Source organism: Centrocercus urophasianus, unplaced genomic scaffold (assembly GCF_019232065.1).
Source record: "Centrocercus urophasianus isolate 14NV4802_14NV808 unplaced genomic scaffold, USGS_Curo_1.0 seq_10, whole genome shotgun sequence".
Taxonomy (NCBI): domain Eukaryota; kingdom Metazoa; phylum Chordata; class Aves; order Galliformes; family Phasianidae; genus Centrocercus; species Centrocercus urophasianus.
This window is the reverse complement of record NW_024884142.1, coordinates 45,228,850-45,256,263: the sequence shown is the minus strand read 5'-3', so window position 1 is coordinate 45,256,263 and position 27,414 is coordinate 45,228,850. Positions and strand designations below refer to the sequence as shown.

General features: G+C 41.3%; 2 protein-coding genes across 7 annotated transcripts in view; one reads left to right on the top strand and one right to left on the bottom strand.

Moving 5' to 3' along the window:
- The window catches only part of ECHDC1 (ethylmalonyl-CoA decarboxylase 1), a 40,188-nt gene extending 30,989 nt beyond the window's left edge, over positions 1-9,199 (top strand). For both annotated transcript variants that reach the window (XM_042828385.1, XM_042828461.1), the window contains one exon: positions 4,207-9,199. In XM_042828385.1, the coding sequence (XP_042684319.1) occupies positions 4,207-4,612 (406 nt within the window). In that variant the 3' untranslated portion in view covers positions 4,613-9,199. The remainder of the gene's footprint in view (positions 1-4,206) is intronic.
- Positions 9,200-9,711: 512 nt separating this feature from the next.
- On the bottom strand, positions 9,712-19,663 carry RNF146 (ring finger protein 146). Of its 5 annotated transcripts, none has more exons than XM_042827941.1 (3): positions 19,620-19,663; positions 15,046-15,203; positions 9,712-11,468 (listed from the first exon to the last, which is right to left on the bottom strand). In XM_042827941.1, exon 3 carries the CDS (start codon positions 11,465-11,467, stop codon positions 10,409-10,411), a length of 1,059 nt encoding a protein of 352 aa, XP_042683875.1. In that variant the 5' UTR covers position 11,468; positions 15,046-15,203; positions 19,620-19,663; the 3' UTR covers positions 9,712-10,408. The 5 variants fall into 5 exon arrangements, with proteins under 5 accessions (XP_042683875.1, XP_042684046.1, XP_042683963.1 ...); XM_042828112.1 differs by having other exon boundaries at positions 15,046-15,200; positions 19,620-19,650; XM_042828029.1 differs by having other exon boundaries at positions 19,603-19,643.
- Between the last annotated feature and the right edge of the window lie 7,751 nt (positions 19,664-27,414).

Genomic DNA, 27,414 nt, shown 5'->3' with positions numbered 1-27,414 from the left:
TAGTGAAACAGTTTCTGTTTGCGTAATTAATGCCATCCACAGACAATGTAATGTTTGACCTCTAACAAATTCTGGAACTTAAACTTTCCAGCTGCATTTATTTTAAAAAGCTGCTGTGGCTACCTGTCAGCGTTGCTCAGTTGTTGCTTAATTTAACAAGAGTTAATTAAGCTGATGGCATATTGATAAATGTGTTAGAAAAACATATACATTGGCAAAATTTTACTGAATTGTGTATTAACTTTGTGCTTCTATTGTTTGTTGGTTAAAATAAATGTTCAGCCCTTGGTTACCTTCTTTCTGTTACCATTGTCCTGTTGGCTTTTTTTTTTCCTTTAATGTTTCTGTGCTTAAAATACTTGTATATGTGGTTTGGATTGTTGTCTGAAAGCTTTTGATGTCAGTACTGCATTCTTGCTGGTTTCACAGAGTATTGAGCATCTTAAGACCTTTGACTGTTTTTAGAGTTATCATTTTGTAAAAAAGAAAAATAATAATAATTTAAAAAAATCACCTTACAGATTTACCAAAATGTATAGATTTATTTCATAGAGTTACCAAAATGTATGGAAAAAGTTAGGTAGCACATTTGGTCAGAGAACCATATGACCCAAAGGCCTGTTATTTGTGTTGACTGGAGATTTGAGAGGAAGTGGTAGGAGGCCAAAGTATGTGTGGGAGAGAAGAAAGTGAGCTCCTGCAGTTCTGGCTGCCTTCTCCAGGACAACTTGAGCTGAGAACCAGGTGCTGCAGCCCTGTGTGATGCTGGCTGCTTCTCTCCTTGATGTGTCAGTGTCAGGCCAGATCATAGGAGAAGGCTGGAAGTAAGGATCTGTGTCCTTATATGACACTGAGAATCAAGCAGCGTTGAGAACGAAATCCAGATTGCTGACAGCATGTTTAATGTTTTAGGCATCCTTTTTTCCATCATGGCATTCAGAAGCATAGTGGCAGAAACTTTTAAAATGCATAATGTGATATTTGTCATTAGTGCCTTTGCTTTGTCAGAATGCTGAATTGAATTCAAATCCCAGAATCTCAGTAGATGTGGAAGTGAGGGCCAGCACAGACTGTAAAACAGTTTGTATTCTACCCAAGAAGCTGATTATACCTATTGGAACAGTTCAGTAAAAGGAGTGCTATAAAAAGCAAATTTGAAAAACTCAGAGAATACATTTCAGTTTGCATTACATTTCCAGCCTTCATTGTGTATGCTCTATCTTCAAGTAGCTGAAGATGCAGGAAGCATCACTCTTGGCTCAAAAGGAGCACTGTCTTTAAGGAAGCTTAAGGATGGGACTCATTTGGCTGCCTTGGTAATGGCAAACATGGTGTTTTTCTCACGTGCATTTTTAGTGATGTGATGTGATGTGACAGTCAGTTTGTGGCCACAACAAGATGTCCGTAAAGGAATCCTATCGAAGGTGTGGAGGGTTTGTAACATTTAGTGGATCTGAGAATACTTTAAGATGCAGAGCAGGAGTATTTGCTGCGGCTCATTTGCTTCAGACAAACCCAAAATTGGATGTGGCCCCTGATAGCTGTGCTCTCTTCCTAGAGGTGTTGTAGTGTTTGTAACATGGGATTATAATGTTCTTAGAGAAGGTTTGTGCTGCTCTTTAGTGCTTCTGTTGCCTTTTCTTCTGTGTTTTAAGATACAAGGATTTCACTGTTCGGAAGGATGTTTCTCTGCTTCTGAAGTCCTTCAGTTACATTGTATACAAATTGTGTTTGATAAATGTTTTTTTCAGCATTGTCATGCAACAGATTTTCATTTCTTTTTGGGACAGAAGAGGCACGTGTCCAGGAGCCTCATTGTATGACCTTCCCTTGGGATGTAGGAGACCCAGATTTTAATTCTCTTGACCTAGAAGAAAAATACAGACATACTAAGTCACATCAGAAACTCATTTTGTATTCATCTCCTGTTGTGTTTCAGACAGGGCCAGTAATAGATGAATAAGCTATAAACAGCTCAAGAATAGAATGGTGCTTCTGTCTTTTTATGTCTGCATCTTTGTGTTTAGTAGCATTTGATGTACTTTTTGTTACATAAATTCATCTAATGTTAGATCAGATCTTCATGTCTCAGAAGACAGACTCAACTCCTTTCATAAAACAAAGAGGGAAGTATTTATGCAAGGCTGCAGCTGGTGGTGTTTCAAGGCTGGTTCCAGGCAGCTTAGCAGCAACCTTTGCCTTTCGAAATGTGCAAAATCTGAGCTCAAGTCTCCTTCACTTCCCTGAGCAGAAGGATTGGAATTGTGCAGAGTAACTAAATGGAGAGAGTGATGGGTGGTTTCTAAAAGAAGTGACATAACTTAGGAGAGGATTCATAGTTGAAAAGCCTGAAAAACCACAGAAACCTTTCTTAAGTTTGAAGACAGGCAGAGACTACATTTACACTTTCTGTTGACCACTTAGTTTTCTCTGAGCAGCTTGTTCAAAGCTACGGTATAAGGAGAGGTGAGTGAGAGTGAGAGGTCTCTCACTCCCTGTGGGAGTCTGGACCTTGCAGCCAGACATTTATTTTCCTTTCAGCTCATTTGGTTTCATTTTCTCTGAAAAGGGTGACAACTGAGCAGGTTCACATATTCTTTCCCATACAGTAAATTCTTTTTTCTTCTTGATGGTACTGAGGGATTGACCATGCTTCTAACATAAAATTCAACTTTACATGTGAACTTCCAACTGCATTGACAGAACTTACCAGATGAATCCATGCAATTTCCCACAGTGTGTTCACTGACATGTCTGTCCCTATGTGCTTACACAATCTCAGATTCAACAAACATGGCACCACCTTACTCATTCATTGTGGCTGTGTTATGTGGCTGCCTACAGATCATCTAGCATCGTCTGACTCGCTGTGTATGACCACTTCTTTTTTTTAATGCTTTGTGTTGCTCAGCACAGCTAGAATTAAGCCCTTAATAATGTTTTCATTATTGCTTTCCCAGTAGGACATAGGGTGTCAGCAAATTGCAAAGTAAGCTGCACCAAGAAAGGAATTTTGGAATACTTGCACAATTTGAACAGGAGAGACTTGAACCTCTTGGGGTTTGCTGCATTTGGGAAGCACTTGCTCGTGTTAGCTAAAAGCCTTTCTTCCCCTGCAACACCATTCTCTTCTTTTTTGTCACATTAACCTTCCTCCACTATCTCCACAAAATGGCCTTCATGCAATCTGGCATGTCAGCTGTTGCCTTTGTGCATTGTATTGGGGGTGGGATAAAGTGTTGTAAGCTCTTCAGCCCTGGTGCTTTGTAATACATCATGAATGCTGATAATGCTCTCATTAAGAAAAAAGGAAAAAAAAGCAACCAAACAAACTCACAATTAACAATAACTAAGCAGATTTGGGAACAGTGAGTTTCCAAAAGGAGTTCTACTTTCAAAGAAGATTTTCTTCCCCTTTTTAAAGCTGTTAGACTTGGTATTTTCATTATAGAAAACTGCATTGTTAGGAAACACTCATGTAGATATTAGTATTACATGCTTTATCTTCAAAAAGCCAGTTAGTGTTTGGATGGAAGTTAATCTGCCTCACAAGTATAATTCACAACCCTTGTGTTAGAAGTAGCAGCAAGCAACCACACTGCAGAACCATATCTTAAGAATGAGAAGTACTGGCCTGCTTCTGTACATCTGTCCTTCGTGTTTCTATTTTGAGAGGCTTTTTCCACTAACCCAGTGTGTCAGTATGAATGCCATGCAGAGAGTACCATACACTGCAGCAGAGCTCCTTCAGGGAGAGAGCTTAATCAACCCTGAGGTGAGTTCTTAAACAGGGAAGGTGACAGACTGTGGAAATGAAATAAAGATGTGAAATGTTTGAAAACAGGAATGTGAGACTATCTCCTGGAGAGGAGCAATTCTATTGCACACCGTAAGGCATAAGCAGAATTCTGCTACACATTGTGTGGCATAAATAGAACATCCATCCTGACCTCCCTCACTGCAGTGAGTACTTGAAAAATCAAACTTGGGTGGACTCTCTAAATTAGACCAACAACAACAGAAAACATAATGAAGCACCAGTGATGTAAAAATTAAGATTTTACAGCTCTGGCTGTAATTAGCAAACTGTCATACTGCATTATCGTTTGGAAGCAGAAGGGAGGAAATGGAGGAGTGAATGCCAGAGAGCTGAAAGCTGAAGTCACAGCTCAGACTGACCTCTGAATGTCTGTTTCTCATTGACAGGTTGATGACGCCAGGCAGCGAGATTCGATTTGTCCATAAGCACATGGGCCTGGTGCCAGGCTGGGGAGGAGCCGCCAGGCTGGCGCAAATTGTTGGCAGTAGAGCTGCCCTCCAGCTGCTGAGCGGGGCTCGTGGGGTGGACCCTGAGAGAGCGCTGCATCTCGGGCTGTCAGAGGGGACCTTGTCTTCTTCAGATGAAACTGAATCACTAGAAGAAGCTCGAGCCTGGCTGAGTCAGTACACAGAGGGTCCAGCTAGTGTGATTCGAGCTGTGAAAATGGTGGTCACAGCTGGAAGAGAACTGCCGCTGGAAGCTGCCTTGAGGACAGAGAAGGATGTTTTTGGAACTGTGTGGGGTGGGCCTGCCAATTTGGAGGCACTGGCTAGAAGACAAAAGCATAAGTGATTGTCAATATATGATAAATATTCTTGATATTTTACACACGAAGCTTTCACCAAAGCAGATAATAGATTGAATTGTTTAGTGCCACTTTAAAGGAACAAGTTCTTAACATTCCTGTCATTCATGTCTGGCAGACATATTTGGTGTGCAACCACACAGTAATCCCCAGAAGATCCCTTACCGTTTTAATCACCTACTGAATGAAGATTAGTGAAATTCCTATGTAAAGGTAAATACTGTGCTTAGTATAAAATCTAATTATTTTGGAATGAAGCTGAAGATTATTTTCTTTGGAATAATTTTGTTTTTTCTAACTGGTATAGAAATGAATTGTGTGAGAGATGAGAGGTTTCTTTATTTACAGAACAGGTGTGCCCAAAGCTCTAAAAGCTCTAAAACCTTAAAGCAACTTTGAAGCTTTGATAACTGTTGAGCATCGTTTTTTCATCTTCAGTCAGTTCTTGGTATAATTGTTCAGAAAGTATACAAGGATGTGTTACTTTTTAGGTTTGGTTTTTTAAGAGAAATTGTTCTAACTCACCCAAGAGCTTGTAGACTTTATTTGCTGTTATGGATCCGGATCTTTAAGTGCATTTAGGTGTCTACTCACAGCTTTGGAAACCAGCTACCAACAAATGCATCTGTGCATTCTCACAGCATTGGTCTGTGTTGCTGGGCACACACAAAGCTGCTGACATCATTTTTCACTTTGAATCTTCTTGAAATTTTAGAAGATTATGGTGTATAATGCTCCCAAATATGATTTTTTTTTTTAGCGAGATGCTCTCAGTACTTCAGCATTCATGGGAGACGTGTCTGGAAGGACTTGTTTTCCTATTACTAGTAGTACATGTTTGGGCTATAAGAGATCAGATCATTGGAACTCAATAACCGTGTGTATGGGAACCGTTTGGTCACGGCCTGAGCCAGTGATTGAGCACCTGGTGAAGGGACACAGCCAGCCCTGGGATCACAGGTGGAAGCAATTCACCAGTGCAACCAGAAGGGGTGAACCCAAGGTCTGCCCCTCACTAACCTCATTTAAGGGCTGGCATCAAAAGGGAAGCAACTCTACTTGAAGATCATCTCCCCTTGTTGTTTCTAGGGAACCCTGATCTTTGGAAAAGGGGTAAGCTATTCATTCTTTATTACTGGATTGTGACTGTTACCTTTCCTGGGTGATTTGAAACTGCTTAAAGGCAACTGTATCAACTGCCACTTTTCTTACACCATGCTAGTGTGACTGTGTGAATTACTAGATAACTCAGCAGGGAGAGTTTTTCCTTTAGAAATTAGAAACTGAGACAGAGTCCCTGCTTTGGCTGATGATTCTTCATTTAGAGTGCAACATCTGTGAAAGCAGAAATGTACAGGCATATCCATAACTGAGAATTTCCTATACAGCTGATCACCTTGTCTCTCAATCCAGTGATGATGAGGGCTGGACCTGGGACCCACGTACCCCAGGGGAGCATGTTAAGGAGGAAACTCTGGACTATTTGGCATGGATGTGCATTCTTGCTCTCACTAAGCATAACTAACTAGGTGCATGGTTCAGAGTTCCTTAGGAAAAGGAAGTGATTCCTTGCATGAAAATTCATGTTATGATTTTCACAGTGTGGTAGGATTACCAAGCTTGAGACAGTGAGGTAACTATATGTAGGTTTGGGGATTTGGGGACAGATCAGTGACAGGAATCAGGCTAAATGGCCAGCTAAGATTCTGTAGCTTTTGAGTATATGCTACGTTCTGCTGGGTATTTTATTATATGGCTTTCACAGTGGGGAGTGTAGCATAAAGCAACCAAAAGAAATGCTGAAGAAAGGGGTGTGTTTTGAGCTGGCAACTTGCAGAAGATGAGCAACTTTGGCCTGTTGATCCCTCCTTTCCGCCTTTGCATGTTATACTACTTTCAGAGGATGATTTCACACCTCCCTGTCCTAAAAATAATGTTTGTGATTTTTTTACTTCCAGGTTAGAGATGGGAATAGGAATACAGGGAGAGGGTATTGTCTATTATGTGCTTTCCCTCTTCCCCTTTCTTCTCTAGCAGCTCATTGTTTAGTAGCCCTGTGCTGGTGGGTGTTTTCCCATACTCTAGAGGGTTTCAACCCCATGACTTAAGAAATAAGGATGTTTTAATATAATAAGGGAATACTTGATTCATTTGTAATGAAGCTGATTTGCTTTTCATGAAGTCTCTCAATCCCTGAGGGATTCCAGATTGCCCATCTGTCTGTACCTTCAAAGCGTGTTCCGGTCCATGTTCCCTCCTCCTCATGCCCTATTCAACTTTGTGAAGCAATAGCACCTCACATTGCCAGTCAAAAAAATGTGCTTTCTATGGCAAGTAAGTAGGTCTCTGCCACCAACAATTTGCCAAGTTTGCTGTTGCTGATATTGTGATTTTTTATTTTATTTTATTTTTTTTTTTAATAGCTGTGAATATTTGAACCTAATAAAGGCCACTTGTATCTCTTTTTTTAAAATTGAAGTGCTGTAAGGCCCCCAGTAGTATATTCTGTGAGCTGAGTGATACAAATTGGGTAGGAAACCGCAGTGGAAATGCAGCATCTGTTTTATGTATACAGTTTGAACTAGACCTGTGCTGTCAGTAAGTGAAACTAGGTATGTATGTACATCCTATATGCACAAGAGTCCTCTTTCCAGTTTGATGTATAGGCACGGAGCTTCTTCTTTCAGCAAATGCCTTTCTCCAGCAATCCCCAGTGTTTGTTACTAAGAACTGGACATGTAATCAACTGGTGCTAGAACAGCCAAGACACGGTCAGAAAAGGTTACAGGAAACTCATTTTTGCCCTCTCAGTTGGAATCGCAAATACACCAAACACTACTGTAGGAGATTCTCGTAATTATAGGTGTTTGCTTTGATCAAAGATTTGGTGCACAGTCTAATACTGTATTATTCTTCTTCATTTTAAAAATAAGTGCAGTCTTTACTATGAAAACCAGCCTAACTAAATTACTGTGAGTGCTATCATGAGGGCTCCAGACTGAGATGAAATGGAATCCCGTTTTAGAAATTTCAAACCTAAGTGGTCAATTTCAGAGCACTTGTCATCCTGAAGTGCCAAATACCTGTAACCAGCAGCTAATAGGCATTTATATTTTCTTTAAATTTGTTAAAGACTACATGCTGCTTTTCCTTTAGAAATGATCTAAAACTGAACAAGCACCAAATGCACAAAATGAATTAGAAACCCAATTCAGAATTGATCCTCCCTGGTCTCCTAATTAAAAGGAGTACTAGCTTTTGTATTTTCTAGGGGCTGATTTGCCACCTCTCTCCTCAGCAAACGAGGTTTTCTATTCCATTGTGAAATGCCTGTCTTATTTCTTGCCTCTGTGTATTGGGACACTCTTGAGTACTTAAAGTGCATGGATTCTTAGCTGAAAGCTTGAATACTGTCACGCTGGGGATCACTTCTAGCAATATTGATACTTCCCCATATTTGCTGCTACCCAACCTTTGACAGGAATATACTTACCCAGGTAAGCTTGGTGCTCCCCCTACTTCATTAAAGAAAAATATATGCAGTGTAGCTGTAACTCAGCTAAAATAGATGCAGAATAAGTTTCCTACTGATGATAACAGTTTAAATATAAGGTGGGAATTACTGGTTGCTACTTCTTCCTTGCGTGATCTGGGAGAGGGTTTGCCACTCTGATTAGCTGTTAAGCTCCCATCAACCTTACTTTAATTTTAGTAATTCGTAGCTGCAGTCAACCCTAGGGGGGGAGCCAAAAGCAGTACTGATGGGTGTTTGGCCTGAACAGAAGTCTGTTTCTGCTTTGGTCAAAAACCCTACTGGATAATCACTGATAAAATTCATTATGTATATGGGTGTATATATATATATTTTTTTTTTTGTACTGAAACTCCTCAAATTAAGTATACAGCAGGTCCTGTACTTTGCCTCTTGCTTTAACAGGGCATGACCTTACCCTAAGTGAAATGCATGCAAACACTGGAAGCATTCTTACTATTTTACAGCACAAAGTTAGACTTTGATTAGAACTAGTGTATGGTACTCAAAACAAAAAGAAAGGTGACAGCTAACAAATGAAAGTAAAAAGCACTCCAAACTCTTTCCTGCCAAAGGTCACATTACTGGCTTTGTTCTTCATGGAACTGGAATGTGAAAATCTGCGACCAAGACTATCCCTTCCAAGCTGAGAAAGCAAGAAATACTCTTTTTATCTGTCTCAGTCTCCTGTACAGTTTCCTTTGTTCACTGACCCACTGTTTCACCTGTGGGCAGTCAGAAATGGATACAGTTTTGCCCAGGAAAATGCATGTCAGCCTTTGTTACTGTAAGAAAGTTTTAGAAACTTAAATCTACCATTCTTAAAAGCCAGCCCATTTAATTCTCTTCAAATGATTGTGTACTTACAGCACCTTTTTGTTTGATGGATGGGAATACTTAAGAATCAGCTATCAGCCCTTTCTATTCAAGGCCACGTGCACCAAGAACTACAGTTTAATTAGCTTTATCTTAAAAGCAATGAACAGATGTTTTTAAAAAAATGAGGAACAACTGCTATAATAAAAACAAGTTGTACTTAAAATCTGGCTTGTAGACTTTTCTAATAATCATTCTATAATAACTGGGGCCAATTTGTGAGCGCATTTCAAATACAAGTCCCAAATTATCTGATCTCTGTAGTTATGAGCTTTGCTATGAAGAACAGATAATAGCAATCTAGTCCTTAACACGTCTTCTGTACTTTAGGGTCAAGTATGATTATTTTTGCTCTTTCATTTCAACACTTCTGCTGCTAATAAGACTGTGTGATACTTTTGCCCACAACAACAGTGAAGTGAGTTGGTCAGCACTTGAGAAGTATGAAGCCTGTGTTAGCAGTAAGCCTGTTACTTGTGATTTATTTTTTTTTTTCATTAGAAAAACATACTCCTCCTAGATCAGTGTTCTGGTTGAAATAGTCAGGAACACAAGAACTTAAAGATGCCACTTTAAACCAATCCTTGCTTTTGGTGAATACAGGAAGCTGTTTCATGATTGTTTTCTTTAAAGTTCCTCCATTTATGTTCAATTAAATTGGAGACATATCTAAGATGGTTACTGATAAAATGTAGTTTTATTAAATTATAAATTCCGTAACAAAAACGAGACGGATCAAGAAAGACCTCAAAAACAGAACTACAAGGACTAGATGGCAAAGCCGATGAAAATGCCATGAAGTGTATAGGTAAGAATTTGCAACAAAAGTTAACAGCATTTTTACATTTCCATTGAAGGAAGGTAAATGCTTGCTCTTTGTCTAGTAAAAACACAGTTTAACTCCAAACTCACATCTATTTTTCTCACATTAAATTAAGCATCCTGCTCACACCCAACATCGTGTCTGCTCCCACGTTGCTTTAGTGTTCTTTTCATACATCAATCCATGCAGAAAGTAGTAAGACACTTAATGCAACAATCAGATAATGAAGACAATTCAAGTTGTACAGTAGATATACATTGGCCAAAAAGGGATAGAGTATCTTCAAGGGCAAAATGCTACAAAATAAACACAAGACATTTTCAAGAAAACCGGGTATTGCTAAGCAGCTTTCAAACCATTAACAGGACAACCCAGTTTCTTACAGTTAGTCTTCCAGCTAAGACATGTTAAAAGACTTAAGTTAGGCCAAATCTGCTGCTTCCCTTCGCCCCACCCTCCCACCAAACACACTGCTAGGTCTGAGTGCAATGCCAACGTGGACAGAAAATTTACAGATAGGAGACTGAGTTTTTAAATTGCATGGCTCCAGATTTACACTTCAGTGACTGTGCACTGTCCATCTGGCCTCCTAGATCTTACACTTGCATTTGCCACCCCTCCCCCTGCCACTGGTCTATCCGCTCCAGGCTGGTTTGTGTTTGCATTCAAGTGTCTCTGCTGGGCAGAGGATGGATGTTGCTGGAGGGGATCAGACACATCCTCGCTATCGCTGCTAGCATCCGATTCAGTCTCCTCCACAGAGGTGTCAGGGGCTGGTACCCTACCAGAAGATGATGATTCGTGGTCCTCCTCTCCCTCTCCTCTATGACTCCTTTCAGCCATACTGTCTCCATTTATTTGTAAGTGGGCAAAAGAGTTCTCCAGAGAAGTGCTTGCATCAGGAGAGGGTGTCGAAGGACTCACAAGCTGACCATCCAGTGATGGCAGGGGCCTAGCAGAAACAGGCACCAGAGGCTGTACAGCTGCAGCCCCTCCAGTCAGTGTGCTGTCTGCACCGTCAGCAGAGCTCTCTCGTGCCAGGTTGACACTGTTACTGTCACAGTCCAACCTAAGCCCAGCCACTCCCTTCTTTGGTATATCTATTATGTCCCGTTTTATTTTTCTGCGCCGTCCATGCTCATTTCTCCTATACTGAACCATGTTTTCCAGATCTGCTATGTACAAAAACCCAGCAATTAGCATTTCAGTGCTCTTTTTACCCTTGGAAAAGGCATCTTCCAGCTCCCTGCTGGTACGTTCATCATACTGCCACCAACCATTTCTTCCTTCATAGTACCAAGCGTATTCTCCATTGCCTCTGCTTGCTGCTTTGAGTTCTTCTGGTGATAATAGAGTTGGCTTGTCAAGAAAATCCTCTGGGATCTCCTGCCGGCAGAGCGCACAACGTTTCCCAAGCCAAGAAGCTCCCTTGACACACAGATAGCAGAACACGTGTTTACAAGGCAGACTTACTGGATGGACACACGTTTGCAGACAGATAGCACATTCAGGGACTGTCAGGGAAGGTGCAGCATTAGCACACGACTCATTTGTCTTCCTGTTTGTGGGAAGCATGTTGATTGAATGATCTATTTCACCACAGCCAGCCATCCTGCAGAAGATCAAAGAGAGGCTTAAGTCAGTTTATTGTGTCAACCTAAACTAGTGCCTTTACCTCGCAGTCCACATAATGAGATGTTTGCCTTATCTTAAGGTGAGATATCGTTTATGAAGCTCAACTTCTGAAGAAACTGACACAGGTTAGCATCCTGTTTCCTCAGTCAACAGACTAAGCTGAATTTAGGGAGAATTTCTTTTGTAATCACTAAGCTTTAATTTTCTGCTTCATTTTTAATAAAATACCGTGCCAAGCTTTGAAATTTCCTCTGTCCTCTTCTTGAAGCAGTACTGATTGATGAACTTCATGCAGCCTAAAGGTACTACAAAATGCCCAGCCATTTTGGAGCATCTTCAGAAAATTTAAAGAAGCTATGATTCTTTTCCCAAGGGGGTAACTTAACCACAGATCCATCTAATTTCACAGTACTGGGGTTCATCAGTATGATTTGTGGATTATTGGAACAGTCCTTCAGAGTAGGGTCCCATAGTACAAAATGAATTTGGCAGAAGCACCAGACCGTATTCCTACTCTGTTAGTCACCATACACCCCAGTGTACTATTCCTGAGACTGCTTTGCAACAGCCACAGGGCTACAGAAAGAACTGGATTTGAAAACTGAAGTGACTTTTTCAAAACATATCTTGCATTTCTTATTCCCAAAGAGCAGGTGAACTCGCTGATTTACCTCAAAAGGAATTGTTCCAGCCCAGCAGAAGGGGTAGTATATCACAGGAGATGAAACACACAGCCAGAATCTGTGAACTTCCTTCTCTAGTCATGCCTTACTTCTGTCATTAAAGATGATTTTTCTAACCAACTCTATGAAAAGTGAGGATAAGACCAAAGAATGCATAACTGTGCTGCTCTGTCATTTTGTAGCAGTTCAATAGGTGAAATACTCTAGCTTTAACATGCAAAAAACTGCTTAGAGATGTTTTAGTCATGTCCATCTTTTTACACATTGTTTCATGTTAATTTTCCCTTTATATTCTTACATATTAGCAATCAAAACAAAACACCAAATATCAAATGAGGGAGAAAATGGGGCCTGAAAAGTTACCTTTTCCATATTAAATCTCCAAGGAATTTGGTAGAATAGGGCTCATATTTAGCAAAACAGCCTTCTGGTAAAACTAGTCTTTGGTGTACAAACAATTGAGAACGGCTAAACCAAAATGATCACAGAATCACAGAAAGGTGGGGTTGGGAGGGACCGTCACAGGTGATGCAGTCCCAGTCCCATCTCCTGCTCCACATGATCCAACCAACAGTTCTAGATCTGGCCAGTCATGGTTTTGTCTAGATCAGTTTTTTGAAACCTGCAAGGATAGTTGTATCACAGTCTGCCCAGGCAGCCTGTTCCAATGTTAGACATACTTCTAGCAAAACACTCAGGAGAAGATCTCCATTGTTAACTGTAAAAGCCTTGTTGCTTTACATAAATATCGCTGGGCTATTTAAAAAAAAAAAAACAAACACGTTATTATAAATATAGATACAGAAGCATATATAAGTGCTATTTACTTAAAATGTCTCTCTCCATACTGTTTCCTTCTATCACTGTAATTTCTCTCGAAAAAGTCCAATGCCTTTCCCTAATCCAATTATTTTAATCAAACTATTTTTAAAAGCTCTACAGCTCATATTTTTCCCTGAAGTAGCATAATTGTGTCCATCTATGTTTCAGTTTTGTATCTAAATTCTTCTCTGAGATTAAACCCTAATCTGTGTGCTAGTTCTTCATTCAGCATGCCAGCTGCAGACATGGCTCTACCTGGTAATTGTCTTTACTGTACAGTACATATACATGTGCAAGATCCATGCCAGCAGTGTTGAGAACAAGTTGCTTTCTGACAGCCTCACACATTTCAAACAAAACTTTACAACAAAATTCGTTTTTTGTTTTGTTTTTATGATGAGAAACTTGTTAGAAAAAGGAAGGAAGAAAAGCTATTTGAAATTCAGAGTACCCATGGATACAATTCGATCAGTATCTCACAACAAAAGAGCTGAAAGAGAAATCCATGTATCGACTGATTTCTGCCAACCATGGCTGAGGAATAAAGATCTGAATTTTCAAATGTTCCCATAATGACATATTACTGTGAGAAAAGGCACAGCAGCTGAGATTTGTTTCCACGCTGCAGTTTTACAAAAGGCTTCCTTCCCCTAAATACATTTTACAAGCTTGTCTGCTTCAATTAAAAAAGAAACAACCAGAAGATTAGTAACCACTGTATAAACTATGTATCGTAATTAAGAATTAGCAATCTGCTGAGATCAAAAATCAGTTCATTTTGACAAATCAAATTGTATCTGGTATCATAAGTTAACTCAAGTAAACTAAAAGCAGTGAGTTCTCACCTGTTCACTACGCAATGCTGTAACACCTGAGCTGTGTTCAACTGGTCACCTATTAATCTGAGGGCTCTCTGGTTCTTTAACAGATCAAAACCTTAACACAACACAGCACATGAACGTAAAGAAAGGATAAATGTCTTATCTTTAAAGTCTTCAGTGATTTTTAATGACTTGGAAGAAAACACTGTGTGTACAATTCATACAGTTAAGGAATAACTCTTTATCTCTAAGCAAGCACTACCCAGCAACGTAAACTCTTAATAAGAGATAAGACAACTGCAATTGCATGTGCTCAGAATGCAGGACAATTATGCATCTGAAGATTTAGATCAACTAAACTGAGGCTGTCTCCCTTTTTGTTTCTAAAGAAAGATCCTAATTAATCCTTTATTGATAACCTATTTAAGTATCAGACCTAGTTCACAGTTGGTTTATAAGCAAGTGTGATGACATATATGCAGATTTCTATCAAACAAGTACCCCCTTAGAAAGGAGGAAAAACATCTAGGGCTGCTATTCTGCTAAGCTGTGACTGTGGAAGCACTTTATTCCAGCTCTGTGACATTAATAACTAAATACAACTGAGTACAGACTACTTTCCCCGAAATTAACTTTAGAACAAGACTTAACCAAAAAAAGTCTTCATATTAAATGGCTTTCAAATGCTAAAGTTCTGCTTTTTTGAAAGTTGAGATCCTTTAATCATTTTGGGAAGTAGGGAAAATTACATTATTGAATAAATTAAATCAAACTCATCAACGCTTTCTAAAAATAAGTATTTTGATAATCAGTTCAGGTATAAAAAAAAAAAGAGAGCAACAAGCATTTGAGCACTGCGTTTTAACACAAATACAGCCCAAAGCCAACTGAGAAGAAGCTGGCTTACATTCTTGCCAGATCTCACATCCTCTCCTCTCGCCTCTATTATCTTTTTCTTTTAAATTAATATTTAAACCTACATTTCACTGAGTAAGCTTAGGGTGCCTTCAGCAGCACACCAAGTATGCTGCTGTGGACCAGGTAATGTATAGGAGCTGTATTAGAATTCCCCTGGCCTACTGGGACTCCATCAGAAGAAAAAGTAAACTCCCATAAAACCACCCAAAAACAGAGTAATTTTTCAGATTCCATGTCAAATTCTAACTGCAAGCAGGCATTCTGTCAAGGAGCTGGCAAATATAAGCCCATTGATAAAACAGCAGCTTACTTCTTCTAAGAAATTTCTACTGGAGCATGCCACAGGACTAAGATGTCCTCTCTTCAGATGTCTCCAGCTGCGATGGCAGGTCCTCCTTCCAAAGGCTGGCTCATTCCTGACTTGTCTTGCCCAATGGTACACTACTGTTTCAGCTTCTCTGCACACTACTGGAAAGCAAACAGTATTGCCATTACAACAGTGTTGTACAGAGGTACAAGCAAGCAAAACACACCACCATGGTCCTGTTACACGAATGGAATTACTATTCTTATAGCCTGACAAAGGCTATTTTCAATGTACAGAAATATCACCATCAGACTTTGTCTTATTTTTTTTCCCCACAGTTTGACGTCAATTATTTTGACGTCTTAATTTACGCAAGTTATCATTTCCTAAAGTATAACAAAAGGCAATTATCTTTAGCTATATTAAGTCAATGCCTTGTTTCCATAAGGTAACTATGTACACAAAAGGAGAAATGAGATCAAAGATAGGAGTATGTTATGTTAATGCAAATTTAATTTCTAGTATATGACTTCTGCCATTCTGGAAGTTTAGAATGTAACAACAGCTACCCAAATACATATGCAGAAAGAACATTTCATACCACATTATCCCAAAGGACTATCTATCTAGTCTTGTATCTTGTCTCGAAACAGGCAGGTGTCCGAGGAGAAAACAGTGCATGTGAACATGGGACTTTCCCTAGGCACTCTCCACAATTCAAGCAGTCTGTTGACTAGGGCCTTCCTTATAACATTTGCTCAAGGAAAGAATCATTTCAGCATAAAAGCAGTGCATATCAGACTAACGTACAGACTAGAGAGAAATGGAGGAGCAATAACTCCCTGACGGAACATGGAACACTTTGCATTATAGTCTTCTGTGCCACAGTCTATCCAACGATTGAACACTTATCATTAATAACACTGGAATGAAATGTTCAGATGGCTTCTAAGACACATTACTCAAACATTATTTTCTTTACAGCTGAGCTTCACGTGGCATTCAGTGCAGCTATTTTTAGAGACCATTCCTAAGGAAAAAAAAAATGCAAAAATTAACGTGCCTAACCATTTGTCCTAGCACCTTTTCAAACGACAGATCTCCCCTCACCATTTCTTTACACATCAATCTGGAGAGCTGCAATCACATTAAAATTCTGGCCCTACTAATCCGCTCAGAAAAGATACGGTGTTTGCTATGATCAAAGAGACAGCTGCAACAAGCTCAGTGCTGTGAATGTGGCGTTCAGTCCTTCATCTTATGGCTGGCTTTCTATGGTACATCTGTGGGCTTCACTCGAAGTCTTTTATCTATTACCTCTTGCAATCCGCTATTAGAGGTAGCGCATTGTGAGACCAAATGTTATGTGGAGATGGGAGAAGGAGGTTGGGTCATTTCTGACAGATTTCTCAGGGGAAAAAAATGTGTGCACGTACTTAACGTATGTAATTATACCTAGAAGAATCCAATTAGGGCATAATTATAGGATTATGGCACAGCAAGTTCATAATTGCTGCACAGCTATTAGAAAGAACTAGTTCACATACTGACTTCAGGTAACCTCCATGCTTCATTACATTGTTATTTATTTAATAAGCCAGTCCTGGAAATTTTACTAAACGGGATAAAAGATGTTTGTGGTTACACACACACCCCTTCCTGGACTCTGCTCCTTTGAAGTGAAGTGGCTGAGAGCTGTGTTCTATACATAGCAATTAACTTCCTACGCTGGAAGAGCATCTCATACAAGGAGTTACGCTACCTGCGGCAACCTGCGTGCGTCCCTTCCTCCTGTGCAGTCACCAATCCCACGAAGCCTATTGCACACCAACTATGAAACACAGCCCACAACAGATGAAGGACAATCCCACTCACTAGGAATAGGAATTCAAACTTGGCATCGCCATCTGGGCAACAACTGGTCCCACACTGCGGCTCAGCCAGCATTAACCGCCCCTTGTTTCCTTGGAAGGCTGTCAGGACGCCTGCTGGGGAACCTTGTGCCAGTTTCTTCCCACACCATGTTAGGATGCTGAAGCGATGTTCCCCCTAGCAGACCTGACATCCAAAAATGGTACGAGGTCTTCTTTGATAAAAGCATCAAGCTTTTTCTAAGCCAAGATGGAGTGAAACCATCTCTTGTCAGATCAGTCGGCTGCTGCCTATCAAATTCCCAGTAGCCCATCATAGCCAGGACAATTTTTTCACTTTTCTACTATTTCGGAGACATGAGTGACATGAGTGGAGGAAAAATAGCAACAACAAACAGATTTCCAGAAGCTTACATAAGAAGCCAATCCTAAATGTAAGTGCAATGTTTGTTACTGACAACCCTAGGAATTCTTTGTAAATAAAGTTTAGCTATTTAGAAAAAAAAACAAAAACACCACTGGTAAATTCAACTAAAGCCAGCTTCTCACTTGCTGAAGGCTATCACTTAAAACCTTGCCTCAAATGAAAGGTGATCTCACAAGTTCTGCAACACCAGACAGACCACTTTACAACAGTTACCACAAACTCATCCTTTGTCTGCCAGAGGCTGAAAATTGAACAGGTGCAGCACTACAAAGGAAATGATAACAGGTAAACGTTCTTCTGTGATTCAATACTTGACTGTTACCATCAGGCTCCCTACATATATCTCAGTTACTGAGGAGGTGGGGTTGGGGAAGGTAGAAGCAGGAGAAAAAGGATCCCAGAACTCTTCATACAACATGAGCCAAATACTGGGAAAGGAAGGAAGGATGGTGGTGGTTGCTTTACGCAGGTGGTGTTCTGTTTCATAAGAGAAAAAATAATAATAATAATAAAAAAATTGCTCTCCCATCTGTAGGCCTATTATCATCGATACAGTATCAGCTAAAGGTATGGAATCTATCTGGTATTTCTGTAACTGCCAGCAAGCATTGGACCGCACAGCAGGTAAATAACCTCACTGCCTCCTCTCTCTCTTAAACTTAGAATACTTTCAGAAATCACTGATGTGACAATGCTTCAAATTCCCTGTCGTTCCTTATACAGCATTACTACACATTAATTTTAAAAAGCCTATATATATCGGAATGGATCAGAGTTACAGAAAAACAGTCAAGTGCAGAACAGTCAACCATTTTGGTACTAAACTGCTACACAGTTATTCAAAATGAGTTTCTTTTGCTGTGCTATAACTGGGACCCCGCGTCCTATTTCATTTTACTTAAGCGAGGAAAACCTGTTTCGTACTCAAATAAGAGGACAGTGACAAAATTCCTGTGGGAAAATAAAGCAAAAATGGGCAGCTGAAGCTATCAACGTTTCTGAGAGAGAAATAAAGCACAGGAACACTGAACATGCACAGAAGGAGAAAAAAACTCATCAATTCCAAGAAAGATTTTTCCCCAGCAACTACAAGAGCCTTCCAAACCTTATTCAACTCCAAAAGTCCTGCAGCTCCATCTCTCTGGGCAAATGACAATTCCATTACATCTACACCAATGCCGTGGATTTGAAAGGAAACAAAAAGAACAAAACTTTCACTCAGCCATTTAAACAACTGGTACTTCGGTTTGCTTGGAAAGAAGCCACGTTAACTGCATAGGGCTATAAAGCAAGCCTGCACAAACATCAAATATTTAAGATTTACTCCAAGTGACCAAATCAATATTCAGATTTTAACATGTCTTCGGTACAACCACAAGTGATCACTTTTGGCGGTGCGTTTTCAGAGGCACTTTAAGGCCTAATTTTAAGCAACCCACTGCCCAGAGGCAGCAGCTAACAACGCCGCAGCGCTGTACCTTCAGCACGACCGATGTGACAGAACACTTTAAAGCTCCGCTCCCTTTTTTTCCTTGTCATTACCCTGCACACTGCACGCTGCGCTCCCAGCAACAAGCTCTACACTATTTCTCCTTCACACCGCAGGAAAGTTATGCGAAGACGAAAATAAGATGCTTTGATTGGGGTTTCTTCATATGCGGAAAGGAGACATCCATAGCGTGAGAAATCTCGTATTTACCGAGTATTTCGCAATAATTTCTAAGCGGTGACGATACGTATAGCACCAAGCGCAGGACCTATTTTTTCGTCCCACTTTATCACTCCCGAAGGATGCAATTAAAAACCTCGAGCCCGGACCGTCAGCCACAGAGAAACAAAAGCACCTGGCGGCACCGCTCGCAGCTCCTCACGCGCTTCCTGTCGCGCTCACCGACATTCCTCGCTCCCCCTCCGGCTGTGAGGCTCCGGCGCTGACTGCGGACGGACAGCAGCCGAGAGCCGGCCCGCTGCCCGCCCGCCCCTCCGCCGGGCCCAGGCCGCGGCACTGCGCGACCGCGCACGGCCGACCTCCTCCCTCGGCGGCGAACTGCGGCGCCGCTGGACGTGGGCCCCTGCCCGGACCCGAGGGCGGCACCCGCCGGTCCTCCTCCGCCGCAGGGCGCAGGGCGCAGGGCGCAGGGCCGCGGCAGGCCCGCTCCGCCCGCCGGCCTTTTGTTTGGGGCCGGCGCCTACTTCCCGGCCAGATCTCGGCTCCCGCCCCGGCCCCGATCCCGCTGTCAGCGCGGCCGCTGGTCCTCTCACCCGCTCCAGGGACTCACCCGCCGGGCCGAGCCGGCTCGCGCCGCTCCGCCGCCACCTGCCGCCGCCTCCGCGGGACGCGCCGACGTCACGCGCGGAGCAGAGCGGGGGAGGCCGCGCCACCGTGACGCCGCGGATCGGGAGGAGCCACAACCGGCTCCGCCGCTGGGGGGGGCGCGAGTGTGTGACGCCATGGCGCCGCGCCGCCACACCCCGCTCTCGTGGTGCTGCCATGGCGACGGGGCCTGCAGCACAACCTCACCGCAGCTTTTGTGGGTTCGGCGTCCCCATCGAACGGAGGTCATAGGAAAATAAAGCGCCCTGGATAAGGTGTTCTTAGTAATAAATAAATCCGCGCCTGTGTTTCAGAGTCTGACAGTTTAGTTCGTCTGAGAAAGTGCAGTAGTGAAAGCAGGATTTCATTTTACTCTCCGTGAAGAGATGGTTAAAGGCAATATCAGGTTGTGCCGTAGTGGGTGACCGAAGAACGGTACCTACAATAACATCAGCCCTCATTGCCAGCTTTTATTTCAGTCCAAACACATGTTGTGTGCACATCTCTTTCTGTACTAGCTGCTGTGGCACCAGCACATTTACCCTGGTTCTGCAGTGGTTTCTGTAACATGCCTTAGCTCTGCCTCTCTCTTGCAACTGAAAGCGCCTCCACTCTTTCTGCCTTTGCTTCCTTCGCAGCTCTGTGCCCTCCTTTGTTTCTCTTTGTTACCCTTGCCTACAGTGTCGTCAATCTGGAATTCGTGTCTGGTGCTTGCCACTACATTATTAATGTGCACAGTGGCTTGAAAAGTGAAGATTCACCAGACAAGTCCTGAGAGGACACCTCCTCCCTTAGCAAGAGTCTGCACCCCCACCATTAATATTTTGCTGATGCTTTGACAATTGAGAGCTATTAATCATGTTTCAGTCTTTCTATTTATGAAGACTTTTTTTTCTGCTTCTTTAGATGTGTGTGATACTATGTAAACCTTTGCAGACATGCAGGATGAGCTCAACCCTTGCTGCAGGTGACACAACTGGGGAAAGATGGGAGAAAACAGTCTCCTGCCATGGTTTGAGTTTGTATCAAAACAGATTTTGGAGAAGCTCCAAGCTTTTCCAAGTCACCGTGGCAGCAGAAGAGTGGGTAATATGTGAATCACAGAATCACACAATGGCTTGGGTTGGAAGAGACTTCAAAGCACACACAGTCCCAGCCCCTTGCCACCTACCAGATCAGGCTGCCTAAGGCCCCATCCAACCTGGCCTTAAGAACCTCCAGGGGTGGGGCATAAATGAGATAGGGTATGGAATCATTACCCCTTTTCCTCACACCTATAACTTCAGCAACCCATCTGTATAGAATGAGAAGCTGTAAAGCCATCAACATGACACTAGAGTGGCAGGTGCGCCCCTGGCTCCTCTGTTCAGGCAGCCAGAGGAGGGGCTGAGGAGTTCCAAAGCAAAAACATATTAAAAGCAAAAATCCTGACAGTGTTTTGATGACACATTTGTTCCATGAAACCCTATTGCTTATAGCTCACTGTGTTCCTATCCTCTAAGCTGTTGCAGAGCTCCCCCCACGCACCTCTAACATTTTCATTAAAGTGATATGTTGTTACCATCACAGAGGGCTGGGTGAGATATGGAAAATCTCCAAAATTCTTTCTTTTTAGAAATTAGATATGTTGTTTCTACAGTACTCGACACAAGCTTGTCCCTGATGCTGCAGGCGTTTGAAGTACCAAGTGGCCTGGCAGCTGGTCCTGTGCTGCGCAGCTAATGTCAGGCCATTGGTCCCTGTCCCTGTACCTGGCAGCACTGGCTCTCAGGAGCAGTCACTGGTGAGCACTGTCACAGCAGTATGATGGACCAGTATGACGATCACTGAGACAAATGTAACTCTGCATCAGCTCCCCGAAAGTGTAGTTGTTTTGGTGAAGTGCGAGGCCTGGCTGGCTGTGAGGTGATCAGTGGCCCTCCAAAAGCTTGGTCTTACAACTTGGTTTTCAATTTGACCGGTTGGAAACTATTGAGGTGTGTCAGCAGTCTTCACTTACCAGTCTTGCTGTACTGTAGCTAAGCTGCTTTCTAGTCTATTTGTAGATTCTGAATAAAATGCTAAGGCTTGAATTGATGTATCAAATTCTGTACCTCATATATTTTCTGTATTTTTCTTACATGATTTAGATATGTAGCGATGTCTGCCAAATAGACTGTTATTTAACAGTTTTGGAAGGATTGTGCTGTTTAGTCATGGGAACAATCCCATTTTTCTCTAAAACATAAAATTGAATGATGCTGAGGAGGAGAAGTGTGAAAAGAGGAGATGAGGGTAAGTTATTTTTCTCATTTCTCCTAACCTGTGACTCTCACTGGACCTGTACCCATTCTATCTGTGAACTCACAGGGAGAAGTCTGTATTGTTTTGCTTTCGTTTAGAGGCAGTAAAAAATTCCACACAGCACACACACAAACTTACTTTATTACCCCAGTTGGCAGGAAAGGTAAAATGTTCTTCCACCAGTAAGTAAACGTTGACTTTTTCCATAACCCCATCTGTCACAATCATATCACAGTGTATGTTGCTGTTGAATTGAAATCATCCATATGGCAAAGCAGAGAAGCAGAAGGAAAAAAAAATAAAAACAACAAAAAGCCCCAGCTACTGTGTTATAATATAGTGTACTTAAAGCCTTTCTTTTCCTTACAGCAGTTTTCCAGGATGAAAACCTACTTCAACATCTTTATCACTGACCTGAATGGACAGATTTCGTAAGTTTCTTGACAGTATGTGCTGCCATTCAGTGAGACCTGGACAGTTTGGAGAGTTGAGCAGAGAAGAACCTGATGAGGTTTGGCAGGGACAAGTCAGAGTCCCAAACCTGGGGAAGAATAACCACATGCATCAGTAAAGGTTAGGGACTGGCCTGCTGGAAAGGAGCTCTGCAGAGAAAAACCTGGCTGTCCTAGTAGACAACCGGTTGGCCATGAGCCAGCTGTGTACCCTTGTGGCTAAGAAGACCAAGGTTTTCCTGGAGTGCATTAAAAAGGCTGTAGATCATCAGATGTGCTCCTTTCACTCTGCTCTGCCCAGGTGAGGCCACATCTGGAGTACTGCATCTAGTTCTGGGCTCCCCATTTCAAGAAAGACGGGGATCTCCTAGAGGGCATCCAGGAGAGGGCCACAAAGACAGTGAGGGGCCTGGAGCATCTCTCTTATGAGGAGAGGCTAAGACACCCGGGACTGTTCAGTCTGGGGAGTAGAAGACTAAGGGAAAGTCTTACCAAAACTTATGAAAATCTAAAGGATGGGAGTCACATGGATGGGGCCAAGGTCTTTTTGTTGGTGCCCAGCAACAGAATAAGGACATAAACTGGAACATGGAAATTTCCCTTATGAATATGAGGAAAAACTTTCCTGTGAGGGTGACAGAGCACTGGAACAGGCTGCCCAGAGAAGCAGTGAAGTCTCCTTCTCTGGAGATATGCAAAACCCTCAATCAATTCTGTGATTCTGTGTTTCTGTGATTTTTCCAGTAGTAAATCTTGTGTTCTAGACTCTAGGCCTCTAAAATCTCTTTCTTTTTAACTTCCTTCCCACTAAAAGAGAATATAGTAGAAATAGTATATTAGAAAAACATGATCCTCATGATAATGAAGTTTTTAAAAAGTGAGCAGGTTAAGTTCTAGATTTTTTAATTTTGTCCCCTGTGTTTTACATCTTTTTAATGAATATTTATTTAGCTATAAGGCAGACTGTATTTTAACTGTAGTTGAAGTTGAGTTTGTGCTATGATAATACATTTTCACAAATCATATCTTCTTGCAAACTGGATGGAGTCACTAGATTTTGATGAAAATCTACTAGAGCTAGCACTATTATGCCTACATTTTATTTTAATGGAAAGAAAGCAAAATATCACAAATGTGATGTAGTGATCATCATCTTTCATTTAAGGAATAATGAAATAGAAATTGCAGTTTCCCTTTGTATCACTAGATGGTATATGTTAACTGTAGGGAAACTGTGCTCTTCAAAACAGTGTTGGTTGAATACAGGTATTTCTCTCCCAGTCCAGCTAATGCACTGAGCAAACTCCTGGATTGCAGAGTAAATGAGTACAAAACCATTCCTTTCTTAATGGCATGAACTCTGAGCTGACAGGATTTAATTGAGAATTTGAGGCATCCTCAGTGCTTACGGGATGCAAAAACGCTATTTTGATATTAAAAAAGAATAAAGTTAAAGGCTCATCATTCTGATACCCACACAGCTCCAACACAGTACTTACACCAGTCTCTTATTTGTGCTTGTAAGTAGCCTCATTCAATCCAGCAGGGTAGATTGCCCAGTGGATATCTGTGTAATTCACTGCTGCTGCCTTGCAAGCAGCAAGTTACACTGGTACAGGCCACATACAAAGATTTCTATGTCCTCTCCTTCCTACAAAAGAGGACAAGAAATGATCTGAAAGCAAGGGAGTGTTTTTAAACCTTGTGTGGATCTTTGCCAGGGGAGGAGAAGGACAAAATGACATTCTGGTTGAAGTCTCTGACAAATAAGTTTAAAATATATCATGAGCAGGCTCCCCCACTAGCACCATTTATCCGGAAGAGGTACTTCAGCAGAAAATAAATGATTTGCAATCTCAAGTGAAGGAATGCATTTTCTGCAGCTCAGAGTGCAATGCCCTTTCACGCTGTCTGCTTAGTGCCTTAATGTCAGCCACTTCCTGCTCATCATGTTAGTTCTAGTGGTCCTAATCGTTCTGATAGAGTCTGAGTCAATTTTGTGGGTTTCAAAGAACGACAAAAATTAGCTACAACAATGCCATACTGCTCTCTGGACCCAAAGGAAGACGGTAAGCAGAAAGCAGAATGCTGAGAGGAAAAGTTCACAAAATCATTACTGTGCCTTTGGGACTCAGACTTCAGAGGGTACAGCTTTCTAATCTCTGCTCTGGCATGAGTTTTCCCAAATCAAAAGTAAATCTAGCTTTCTGTAAGATGGATTTTAACATTTACCTGTCTCATGGGAGCCTCATTTGGGTTTGTTAGTTAGAATCCTTTGAAGATGGAAAGAACAAAATGGTAGTATTCTGCTGACATCATCATCCTCTCCAGGCTCCAAAGCATCATCAGGGAATGCTCTGAGGAAAGCTGTTGTTCCTCAGTTGTGGTTACTTACATTTATACTTTACTATGTATGCTTGAGCTTGTAACTGCTTGGATTTCCTTTACAGCATTTTTTCTCTTCAGTTTGGTTGATGCAATATCAAGAAAAAATTCATTTGTTCAGTTTGTGGTAATGTTGCCCTGGAAGTTACTACACCTGGGAGCTGGACTTCTTCCCATCAGTTCATAATTACTGGTTATTATTGAAAGTAAAGGGAGATAAAAGTCCCATGGGAGAGCTTCCTGATGTGTGAATTAGATTTATATTTGGTGCATCTGGAATATTAGATTGGAGGTTTTAGATCTGATTTCTTAATCCTGAAAAGCTTTTGATGTTTGCACGTATCATTAATATGGGAGAATATGTATTCTTTCAAAATGTTCAGGTAAGCAGATTAGGTATTGTGTTATTTTATTCTAAGTTCTCACATGAACTGCATATTAAAAAGAGTTCTAACTATGTGGAGCATTAAATGCTGGGGTAAAGAGCAATGAAGTAAGGTTGTTCCTGTTTCTTGACTTATGGCAGTGCCATCAAAGGCCGTGAGGGGCTGATATTGCAAACAGATGAGGAGCCTCAGTTCACTATTCCACCTGGTTTAGAATAAGATGTTAATATGAGCTCAGTTCTGGCCTCTGTTCCTCTCCAGAATTTGTTCTTCTGCTGTCAGTTAATTCTTTCAGATGTACGATGGTCACTTCTGCCACTGCTGTCATTCTTTCTCCAAGGAAGTTGTGATGGGGTTCTTTAAATTCAGACAAAAGCTACAAGTTTTCCAATAACTTTGAAACAATCTCTGACAAATCTGATTTTGCATGTCTCATTTTTGTGTCACCATTTGGCACTGCTGACTTGGCTGCATATTGGATAGTGCCATAGGGACACATTCTCAGCTAGCTTAGCTGAGTGCAGTTCCATGGAGTTTAGCAGACTTTGGGGTGCTTACATCAGCATTGAATAATGCATAGCCTTTAAAACACAGAGCAGGTGAACAACAAGATGACTTTGTTGCCTCCTTCCCCGTATAAATTCCTAGATTTATACCAGAGCTAAATTTATGACATCGATTTACTTGAGCACTCAAAGCCATCCTCATAATTCATGTCAAGCAGTATGCTGCAGCTGTGTTGTTCCAGTGTGTATGAATTGTATTCATTGCTGTTGTAAGAATATAACTCCTTGAGTGAAGCAACACTGGGTTGTACAAATTGTTTCCTATGATTTCATCCAAGACTCAGTTAGAGCAAATACAATGGGATAGTGAAAGAAAGTGGAATAGGATTGTAATGTCATAAGGCTTGAAGAGCTTTATAATATGAATTAGTAGATTAAATGCACTTTTACTTGCATTTCCATAGCACGAAAGCTATCCATATGTTTTTAAGCAATGTACACAGTTTTGTGCATCCTCATATACAGTCATAGATGCATCTTGCTCTGTGTTCTGTGGCGAAATTACTGTGGTGCTCTAGCTCAGCATTCTGATTTCATGTTCCGTAAAGGTTGAGGTAAATTAGCACGTGTGAGTTTGGTTCAACTTGATTTTATGTTGACTAATTGTGTTAATTGAGCAATTGTTTGCATTACCTAGCTTATTATAACTCATTACTTTTGTTTCAGATACTAGTAAAATAATAGTATGAGGAAGAGATGTTTCTCTGCAAGAGAAGGTTTGCCAACTCTGCAGAGGAATAGTTGGGGCTTGGGATATCTGGACAGATGGGGTGGGCAGTTTGGGATTACTGACTGAGTGTGAAAGCTGGATATTTCTGCTGAAAAGTTTGGCAAAGATATGATTTCTCACTTCATACTTTTACTTGATATCATCAGGTCACATCCTTCAGTACAGGGACTGTTATCTATCTTCTTTCCTCTTTGATTCACTGAAGAATTACTGCATCTTTAGTAGCCCAAATTCTATGGTAGTGTATTTTGAATACTATTGTCGTCAGCAATGGGGTAGAAAGCTGTCTAAAACAAGGCTATGAGAAAGCCAGCTTTATAAAGAGCAAGACATTTATACGGGAACATTCTTTAGCTGATCACACAGTTAAAATGCAGTAGCAGTCAAAATCTGTATGGAAAACATGTAAGTTCATATTGGAGAGGAACCTGGGATGATGGTTAGACTGAGTAGTGTAGATAGGGTGTGAGTTTTATTTTAAGTACATTTAAAATTGTCATCTCACTTTAGACTAATTCATACAGACAGTTCAGTTATGGCAGCTTAAGAGCTGATGGTCTCAGTTGAGTACCTATCACTGTGTTTGTATAATCTCTTAAACCAGAAGGAAGTAAATCAAAGCTAAGTCACACTGGGTAAGATTCAATCTGAGCCTCAAAAACAATTCAGCCTTTATATGGTGGTTTCTATAGATTTCTAGTTAGCCACTTAAGTCTGTGGAGATGTAACTAGTCTTTAGGTTCATATGAACAGGTGTCTCATGCCCCTTGAGATGCTGTGGAGTTTCTGAGACATAAACTTGGGGCTGGCAGATATAACACGGCCTTTGGGATACCCACATCCCTGTGCAGTAACTAGACACCAGACATGAACCTCAGGGCATCTCAAATGGCACTCTATGCTTCAGGCAGCTGCCCTCAGTTCTTAATCAGGATAGTCAAAAGAGTCTCTGGGTCAA